The sequence below is a fragment of the Dryas octopetala genome, chromosome 2 (genome assembly GCF_963921425.1).
Source record: "Dryas octopetala chromosome 2, drDryOcto1.1, whole genome shotgun sequence".
Classification (NCBI taxonomy): Eukaryota; Viridiplantae; Streptophyta; class Magnoliopsida; order Rosales; family Rosaceae; genus Dryas; species Dryas octopetala.
The window spans coordinates 24,057,203-24,067,926 of NC_141367.1; the positions used below are offsets into that span (position 1 = coordinate 24,057,203).

The window sequence follows — 10,724 nt, forward strand, 5'->3', positions numbered from 1 at the left end:
TTATTTTCTTTAACTTTTCAACTAGTAATTAATTTAAAATGTTATTAAATTTTAATATCTAAATTAAAAAGTTATTAAAATTTAGTATTTAAAAATTAAAATCGACATATGTAACATATTATAAAGTACCAAATGGAAAATTCCATAAATTAGAAAGGAGCAGGCTGGGCCTTTAATGCCATAATCAGGCCCATTTATAAACTTTGTTGGGCTTAGACTTTTATTTTCAAGCTCACCCAAGTGCAGGCCCAATCTCTGTGATAGAGTTCCATTATATGGTAGCGCCACAGTCTGTTTGTTTGATCCTGACTGCGACTGACGTCACCGATAAGCCATCCACGCACGCAGTCCGAGACTGAAACACACAAAACGATGCACACCGCAACGCATTCAAATCCGATTCCCATTTGACTCCGAAACCCCAAATCCATTTACCAAAACGCCGTCGTCTCATCTCCCAAGAATCAAGATGGACCAACGCCAATCTTCGCCGGAAAATCTCATACTCGTAAACCAAGAGGGCAGCGGAATCGCATTCGTGACAATCAACCGTCCCAAGTCGCTCAACTCGCTGACCCGGCCCATGATCGCGGACCTGGCCCGAGCCATCAAGGCCCTGAATCAAGACGACTCCATCCGGGTCATCGTTCTGTCCGGGTCGGGCCGCGCGTTTTGCTCAGGGGTCGATCTCACGGCCGCCGAGGACGTGTTTAAAGGGAACGTGAAGGACATAGAGACCGACCTGGTGGCCCAAATGGAGCGGTGCCGGAAGCCCATTATTGGCGCCATTAACGGGTTCGCGGTCACTGCCGGGTTCGAAATCGCGCTCGCCTGTGATATAATCGTCGCGGCTAAAGGAGCTAAATTTGTGGACACACACGCAAGGTCTGTATGAGTATGAATCTCTTCTTTCAATTCGGATCCGGCCTTTGAAGCCCTGATTGGTACGACAGGATCCGATTTATTAACCCGTTTTTTGTTTAGGTTTGGGATATTTCCGTCGTGGGGTTTGTCGCAGAAGCTTTCGAGGATTATAGGGCCCAACAAAGCGCGTGAAGTGTCACTAGCGGCCACGCCTCTAACCGCGGAGGTGGGTGAGAGGTTGGGCCTAGTGAACCATGTTGTCGAAGAAAGTGAGTTGCTGAAGAAAGCGCGTGAAGTGGCTGAGGCAATTGTGAAAAACAACCAAGACATGGTGTTGAGGTACAAGGCTGTTCTTAATGATGGGCTTAAGCTGGACCTGGGCCGTGCTCTTGCACTAGAAAAGGTACCTATTTTACTCTTTGTCACCAAAATTCCCATTTTTCTGTATCGCATTCTTCATTATTTTTTACCGGAAATGTTGGTTTAAATTTCTAGAAATTAAACATAGCATGTTCAATGCATTATGCAACCTTAATATGCATGGATATAGTATGAGACAGTTCAATGCATTATGTTATGTTACGAGACAGTCAATTGAGGTCGCATATTTGGACATGAATTCACCTTTTTAACGATTCTAAGTAACGGTCAGACTGTCTAGCAAAAGCAAAATAATTACATGTAATATAGCACTGCACTTGCATTAGTTACTTATCTGAGTCATTGTTTTGTCAGTGAATGTAATTTAAATAGAAGAGGTTACTTAGTACTGACTAGTGACTATGTTGTAGCCTGCTCGCCTGCTCATTTTATGAACTTTAGCATTCTTGCATATGTTCCATATTTCATGAACAAGTAATGAAAGAATGTGACTGATGCAAATTCTGAAAGTTACTTCAATCAGTACTGTGTGATCGATGTCGCCCATGTTGTTTAGCCATTGCCTGCTGCATGTTCCTCATGACAATATGAATGGCTGATCTAAATGTGTGCATGTGGTGACTTTTGTTTTCAGGAGAGAGCTCATGACTACTACAATGGAATGACCAAGGAGCAGTTTAAGACGATGCAGGAATTTATAGCAGGTCGGAGTTTAAAAAAGCCTTCTTCCAAGTTGTAGAATTGCCAAAGGACTTCCTCTTCCACTTCAAACATAACAATGGGTGAGCTCCCAAAACGACAGCAATCCACATGTCTGCTGTTTAATGTAATTGGGTATGTAATACTGGTTAACTGCAGACCTAATAACTGTTTCAACTTTATGAAAGTATGCTCAATTCTCTTGTGCTTCACCCCCTTACTTGTGGCTTTAGCTTCACTTCAATGGGCTTTACATGAATTATGGTCAGTGGGAAAGGTGGAATTGGTTGAATTTTACGATTTTAAAGTGATTTACTGCTTTGGACATGAAGAGCTGCTTTATATTCAGATTCTCAATCCAATTGTTTTGCAATTGATCTCCTATTCACAATGCAACATTACTCTTCCCAGTTAGATATAGGCTAAGGTCCAGTAGTGCTGGTGCAATCTGGCAAGGTTTTTCTTGATAGTGCGCCTTAAAAAAAGCCTATTTTCTATGATGGGCTCACTACAAAAAAAAGGTATTTGGGCGACGAAACTTTGGGAGACAAACTCAAATTTGTCACCCAAAGAGCTTTTGGGCGACGAATTCAAATATTTGTCGCCTAAACGAATAAAGGTTTGGGCGAGGAATAATTTCATCGCCCAAACTGACTTTGGGCGACGAATATGATGTTCATCGCCTAAAGAACTTTTGGGCGACGAATACGGTGTTCGTCGCCTAAAATTACGCGCCAAAATACTCTTGGCCCACATTTTGGGCGACGAATCTATATATTCGTCGCCCAAAGTCCGTTTTGGCGACGAAATTATTCCTCGCCTAAACAGACTTTGGGCGAGGAATCTATAAATTCGTCTCCCAAAGTCACTTTGGGCGACAAATTCAAATTCGTCGCCCAAAGCCACTTTGGGAGACGAATCTATAGATTCCTCGCCCAAAGTCCAGTTCATTTTTTATGTGCATTTATATTTAGGTATAAGAATACGATACGATCGTGTTTTCAACGATTTGAATCGTTCATATTTTAGTTTCCTACTCAAAGATCATCCCTACAAAAATTTAACTCAATCGAAGATGTAGAAGTTAGGTAACGGTGGTCGAATTGATGAACGATCGTGGGTTTTTTAATGATAATTCAATGGCTAGCTGAATTCCGATTTAGCTGATTTTTTGCAGAGATGATCTTTGAGTATGAACATAGAAAACGAACAACTCTGATTGTTGAAATCACGTTGTGGTCTTCACAATTATTGAAACGACAAGGTTTCAACGAAAGAGTTAATAAAATTATATTATTTAAGTGTTGAAACCGTTCATTTATATGTAGATGGGCATGTCTTGATTGTGTTTTCAACGATCCGAACCGTTCATTTTTTAGTTCCCTACTCCAAGATTATCCGTGCAAAAATTTAGCTTAATCGGAGATGTAAAAATTAGGTAACGGTGAAATTATTTTATATTTGTATATATTTAAAATTATAAATATAATTTAGTAATTAAGTTAAAATTTAGAATCGTATTATATATTGTTAAGTATACAATCTTATTATAATAATTTATTATATATATATTTAAATACTAAAATATAAATTATCAATTAGCAAAAAAAGGTAATTAATTAGGGCCATACTTTGGGCGACGAAGCTATATATTCATCGCCCAAAGTGATTTTGGGAGACGAATCTATATATTCCTCGCCCAAAGTGACTTTGGGAGACGAATTTATATTCCTCGCCCAAAGTCACTTTGGGAGACGAATCTATAGATTCCTCGCCCAAAGTCCAGTTCCTTTTATATGTGCATTTATATTTAGGTATAAGAATACGATGTAATCGTATTTTCAACGATCTGAACCGTTCATTTTTTAGTTCCCTACTCAATGATCATTCTTATGAAAATTTAGCTCAATTGAAGATGTAGAAGTTAGGTAACGGTGCTCAAATTAATGAACGATCGTCGGTTTAATAATGATAATTCAACAACTAGCCGAATTCCGATTTGGCTGATTTTTTGCAGGGATGATCTTTGAGTATGAACATAGAAAATGAACGGCTCTGATCATTGAAATCACATTGTGGTCTTCACAATTATTGAAACAACAAGGTTTCAACAAAAGAATTAATAGAATTATACTAATCAAGTGTTGAAACCGTTCATTTATATGTAGATGGGCATATCTTGATCGTGTTTACAACGATCAGAACCGTTCATTTTTTAGTTCCATACTCAAAGATTATCCCTGCAAAAATTTAGCTCAATTGAAGATGTAGAAATGAGGTAACAGTGGTCAAATTAAAGAACGATCGTGGGTTTTATAATGATAATTCAACGACTAGCTGAATTCCGATTTGGCTGATTTTTCGCAGGGATGATCTTTGAGTATGAAGATAGAAAATGAACGGCTCTGATCGTTGAAATCACATTTTGGTCTTCACAATTATTGAAACGACAAAGTTTCAACGAAAGAATTAATAGAATTATACTCATCAAGTGTTGAAACTGTTCATTTATAGGTAGATGGGCATATCTTGATCGTGTTTACAACGATCGTAACCGTTCATTTTTTAGTTCCCTACTCAAAGATCATCCATGCAAAAATTTAGTTCAATTGAAGATGTAGAAATTAGGTAACGGTGATCAAATAAAAGAACGATCGTGAGTTTTATAATGATAATTCAACAACTAGCTGAATTCCGATTTAGCTGATTTTTTGCAGAAATGATCTTTGAGAATGAACATAGAAAATGAACGGCTCTGATCGTTTTTCACAATTATTGAAATGACAAGGTTTCAATGAAAGAATTGATAAAATCGTGATTATATAACATCATTAAGTTAATTTATATTTGTATATATTTAAAATTATAAATATAATTTAGTAATTAAGTTAAAATTTAGAATCTTATCATATATTATTAAGTATACAATATTATTATAATGATTTATTATATATATATTTTGGTAATATTAAATATAAATTATAAATTTGCAAAAAATGAAATAAGGGCTATAAAAAATAAATTGGACTTTGGGTGACGAATTTATAAATTCGTCACCTAAAAATACTTTAGGCGACAAAGTTATTCCTCGCCTAAAGTCCCTTTGGGCGACGAATATGTATATTCCTCGCCCAAAGTCTAATTTCTTTTTTACGTGCGAATTTTACTCAAAAAATTGGCGGGGTATTTTCGCGCAAAAAATTTAACAGATTTAGGCGACGAACTCATATTCGTCGCCTAAAGAGTTTCCATTATACCCCAGATCTGCTTTTTTTCTTCTTCTTCTTTTTTTCTCTTCTTCCTTCTCTCCCCTGCCATCTCTTCTTCCTCTCCCCTGGTTCAACCCATCTCCCTCCCCGACCACCCATCTCCCTCCCTGACCGCCGCCCTCCCCACTGAAACCCACCCCACCCGCTCACCGAAACCCAACCCAGACCCAACCACCCGCTCCCTCCCTGACTGCAGATCCCCGCCCAGCCCCAGCCCTACCCACCCATCTCCCTCCCCGACCACCCATCTTCCTCCCTGACCGCCGCCCTCCCCACCGAAACCCACCCCACCCACTGAAACCCAACCCCACCCGCTCCCCGAAACCCACCCCACCCGCTCCCCGAAACCCATCCGCTGCTTCAACCCAGACTCAACCACCCGCTCCCTCCGTCCCCGCCCAGCCCCAGCCCCGCCGTCCTCGCCGATCCCCGCCCCAGGCGCACCGATTGTGGGTTTTTTTTTTTTTTGGGTGTTTTTGTTTTTTTGGGTGTTTTTTGTTTTTTTGTTTTATGTGTTATGTGGGTTTTGATTTTTTGGGTGTTTTTTGTTTTTTTGGGTGTTTTTTTGTTTTCTGTGTTTTCTGCTCATTAGCTTTGGTTTTTTTCTTTTTCAGGGGATCAAGTGCAGGTGGCCAGGGGAATCGTAATACCCAGAAAAATTTTTCAGGTCAGACTTATGACTCAATCGCTGCTTTAATGTTATTTGGCTAGTGTTTTTAATTTTTTGTTCTTAAATTTGTTTATTAGTGTTGAATAAATTAGTTTAATCCTGATCATTGTTCTTTGGGAAATTAGTTTGCTGATATTTTCTTATGCTAGATAACAAATTAGTTTTCATATAAAATTAGTTTGTTTTATATGTTTTTTAATTATAAAATTTATTAGGTAGTTTGTATGTAGATTAGTTAGTTTGTTAGTTTTTAAATATAAAAACTAGTTTAATTACAAAATGTAGATTAATTAGTTTGAGAAATATAATTTAGTTATAAGGTGGAAGACGATGGAGTCAGCTCCCAATGATGTAGTTCAGCCATCCTCGAGTACTGGGAGCCCCTCTATGCCACGGAGGGCCCGTCGATCTCACCGCTCTAGTCAGGTCACCGCTTCCGCTTCTGCTTCTGCTTCATCTACTGCGACGAGGGGACCATGTAGTGGGTTGAAGTCCTCTCGGATCGTGCGCAGTACTGGGGCGCGGATTCCAGTTATGTGTGTGCAAAACGGCCGACGATCGTTAGATCCTAACGTTGATAGTTTGTTCTCGCACGATGTGGGGGCTATTATCCGTGCCGAGTGCGCCATGGTTGCAACCACTTGGAAAAAATTGCCGGCAGAGATTCAACACAAAGTGATCCGCTCAATCTCAGTGAGTATATAGCTCAATAATTAATTCAGAACGATAAATTTGATCATTCATAACAATCTAATGTTTTTTCACGTTAACTTTGACATTTAGATGGATGATCCGCTCACCGTCACGTACATGACAGATTTACTCATCAAGTCCTACAGGCAGTGGAAGCATGAACTACACGTGTATTTCAAGGGATTTTCGTCGGCAGTTGAGGCATTGGCGAACCCCCCTATGGAGTTGGTAGAGCGGTCTGACCAGTGGCATTTTTTGTGCGATCATTTCATGAGTCCGTCGTTTTTGGTACGTTTTATCATTTTTTGTGCGATCTTTAAAAAATCGATTATTGTTTTGTTATTTTATTATTGTATGCATACACTAACACATTTATAATTTGCTTAATATTTAACAGAATAAGTCGGTCGCCAATGCCAGAAACCGGAAAGAGAAGCCGTTTAACCATCATAGTGGTCCGACGCCCATCTCATATCGAGTGGAGTCGCGACGTCAGGTACGTCATTATTTAATTTAATACATATATATATTCTTTAATATTGGTTGGGTCTTTGACAAAATTATTTTCTTTTTCAGCGTGGGTCGCAATTCCTGGAGATAGATACTTTCGGAGATATCTATGTTCATCCCGGTTGTGATGCGGCCAAGGCAAAACATGTTAGTTTTTTATATTTTAATTTTTTTCACAATTTTTTATATTTATTTTTCTAATTGGTTACTTGTATATATAACATTTTGAAGGATGAGATGGTGGCCAACTCGAGAATATATTTGGAGAGCTTGGCCGAGCAGCACCCTCCGGGTACTCCGTTGGAGTCGATTCCAGTACCCGATCCCGATGTCGGACTTCGTATTATGATAGACTCACTGGGTGTTAGGCCCGGTAAGGAAATACGCGGCATGGGATATGGGCAGATTCGTGATGTTCGATCCTCGTCTTCGTCTTCATCTTCGTCTCAGCCATCTGCAGTCGTCGCAGGGTTGTCCGCTCAAGTGAAGAAGTTGCAGGAGGACTTACGAGCTGAGAGAACGGAGAAGGAGGCGTTGTATGCTGCATTGACCAAGGCGATACCTGGGTTTGTCCCGCCACCATCTTCTCATCAACCTCCGTCAGATATGAATGATGATGATGCTACTAGTTTAGAATAAATTGACTATATATATTAGGGTTAATTACTACTTTGTATGGATATTTTGATATATAAATTTATGAATTTTGTTTTATATAGTTTTTGAATAAAGAATTTTTTTTTTAATATTAAATTTAAATATATAATTTAAATAAAAAAAACAGTTTAAAAAAAAAAATGTTTGGGCGACGAATAGCTTTGTTCGTCGCCCAAAGGGTGTTTGGGCGACGAAAAATTCTGTCGCCCAAAGCGCGTTCCAGCAAGGAAATTAGTTATTCCTCTCTCAAATCTTGTTTAGGCGACGGATAATTTCGTCGCCCAAACATTCTTTGGGCGAGGAATAAATGTGTTCGTCGCCCAAACCCTCTTTGGGCGACGAAATTTGTCTTTCGCCTAAACATGCTTTGGGCGACGAATTTTATGTGTTAGGAGACGAAAAAAATCCGTTGCCCCAGGTGTCTTTGGGCGACGAAATTTAGAAGTTCGTCGCCCAAACTCTTGGGCGTCACATTTTGGGCGTCCAAACGCTCGACGAACGCATTTCGTCGCCCAAACGTTTGGGCGACGAAACTCTACTTTGGGCGACGAATTTCGTTCCTCTCCCAAACCCTTTTTTCTTGTAGTGGCTTTAAAAATAAACCCGTTTTTTATTTTTTCCCAAATATTCTCTTTTTAGTAATTTTATAAAAAGCCTGGGGGACGCACACTCCCACTAGTCAGTAAGACATGCAGTAACCCTAACTCTGCGAAAACACGGTTGGAGGACGAACCCTAATAGCCTATTAGCATTATTGCAACCTGTCAACAGACTCTTCCAAGAACATGAATCTGCCAACATGCGCACGCCGACTCTTTCAAAATTGAATCTTAATTCGAAGAATTGCAACCAAAATTCTGATACCCTCTGGCATTTGTGCTATACTGTTTCATAAATATTATTATCCCTTGATCCGAGAAGAAAGGTTGCTGATGATGGAGGAGATTGAGCGCAAGTAATTTGTCTGACTTTAGTCGTCTTGTTCAGAAGAGATAACTGGATTATTTGATTCGTCGATGTGGGACATTTGCAAATTGGGAGAGGAGGATGTGGTTTGATCTGATACTTCCTTAATTGTTATCTTCCTTCGTAATTATATATTATGTTTTTAATCTTTTGTTAATCATCCATCCTTGTATGCATATAGGGACCGCCTGTTCGAGATAGAAGAAAGGAGATCTAGTTCTTCTTGGGATTGTGAAAGTTGTTGCTTGTGTCTGAAGTATTTGCTCTTCTTCAAAGACTTGAAAATAACTTAGTATTTGCCCTAAACCCTAAACCCTTTCACTAGGGACTCTGCATATATAACTTGGTCGTAAAGCTTGACTGTGTTCTGCATTATCATTTTGTTTCACACCTATTATCTTATATATATTTTGGTACAATATTATCTTCTATATATTTGCTTGTAGATGGATCGTTTCATGACAAAATTACACACACACATATGTATATATTTTTACACAAAATTACATCACGTGGTTTTATGACAAAATTAAAGAATCAAACTTGCAGTACATCCACAACTTGCAGATATATGGATGCATATAATACATGATCAAAGATATAGCTAGCTTTAATCTGTAAATTGCAATCGTTTTTCCCATTAGTAAGAATCCATGGCAAGCCAGTACGTAGCTAGCTAATAGTTTAGTTTTATATCTTCTATTTACCAGATGCATCTGCCCTACTTATCATGTAGGTTTCTTTTAAGAGCATCTATATATTGCCCTTTAGTCAACTTGCATGTGTTTAGGTTCAAATGCCATCAAGTTGTCTTTTGTTGGTTCTTTCAAGTCTGTCTTCGTAGTCCATAGGCAACCTTAAGGATTAATTTATACCGCTTTCCATTTGCTGCCACTTTATTATGTCAGTGTACAAATTAGGACACTTCTGTGACGTCTGCTAATAGTAGGCTCCTTGCCCACCATTGGTAAATTAGTAGCTGGTAACTGGTAAGGTGACATTAATTCTGATATTAATAATTTGCCTTTGCTTCTTTTTTTTTTTGGTCGAAATTTGCCTTTGCTTTGCAATCACTGAAAATCAAAGATGCAGAATGTATTTGCTGGTTTCTCTATCTTGACAAAAAGCAAGAGATGGATTGCTCTGTAAAATGTAAAATTGGAGGCAGGTAGTCAATTAAGGGTTCCCCACTAAATAAGTCTGTGGGTCCCTAAGATCTCTCTTTTACAACTTTGGTGTACCCCTTATTTTACTTTATTTTTTTATCTTACCCGGATATTGTAATTCAAAAGTGTATCGGTAACAGAGAAAATATATTCAAAGGGGGTTACATATATTCTTAGACTTAGATTTGTCATACATAACATGACTATGATCGAGTAAATATTGCACAGCAAGAAAAACAAATTTCTATAAAAATACTTCAATAGAGCCCTTGCGATCAGATCAAATATTTGTAATCAAAGCTAAGACTTGTTGAGATTAAGTTAATGTTGTATACTTCTGCTTGCTTGATTAACTCCTTTGTTTAATTACTCACTTATTAGTCTTATTACTACCCTCTCCGATTTTCTCAATTATGTTTGATTATATGGCCTTACGAAACATTCATTTAGTATGTAGCAAGTCATCAGTCATAACCCTAGTTTTTCACCCCTAGTTTTTCACCTTTTCTCACTTTGTTGGATGTTGAAGTAAATAATCGTGTACCATTCGTATCATATTTACCCCGTGCTTACGTCAAACCTCACATGAAGTTGGTTGGTACATATATACTTGCTAAAAATCACCAAAATACGCAGAAAAGTAGCAAAGCACTACTAGACCACTAACCACTACTACTAGGTAGGCATGCACTAGGCACTTCAAAAGCAGCAAATTTGTTTGTGGTTCATTTCATACTTTAGTGATGACCCAAAAATTGTTGTAAACTAACGGCCTAACCTAATGGATTAGCTTTCGACCAAAAAAAAAACTAATGGATTAGCTAGCGGATTTAAAGTTACAACTACCAT

At 38.4% G+C, this 10,724-nt stretch overlaps 1 protein-coding gene across 1 annotated transcript; it reads left to right on the plus strand.

Annotated features, from left to right (window-relative positions):
• Positions 1–210: 210 nt before the first annotated feature.
• ECHIA (enoyl-CoA hydratase/isomerase A) lies at positions 211–2,156 on the plus strand. Its single transcript, XM_086232988.1, has 3 exons — positions 211–885; positions 985–1,267; positions 1,880–2,156. The coding sequence occupies exons 1-3, from the start codon at positions 470–472 to the stop codon at positions 1,982–1,984; spliced, it is 804 nt and encodes a 267-aa protein (XP_086089114.1). The 5' UTR covers positions 211–469; the 3' UTR covers positions 1,985–2,156.
• The last annotated feature ends 8,568 nt before the right edge of the window (positions 2,157–10,724 follow it).

Coding starts and splice junctions, on each gene's coding strand:
- ECHIA (XM_086232988.1), top strand. CDS start 470: ATGGACCAACGCCAATCTTCGCCGGAAAATCTCATACTCGTAAACCAA. Junction 886..984: donor TTTGTGGACACACACGCAAG/GTCTGTATGAGT, acceptor TTTTTTGTTTAG/GTTTGGGATATTTCCGTCGT. Junction 1,268..1,879: donor GTGCTCTTGCACTAGAAAAG/GTACCTATTTTA, acceptor TTTTGTTTTCAG/GAGAGAGCTCATGACTACTA.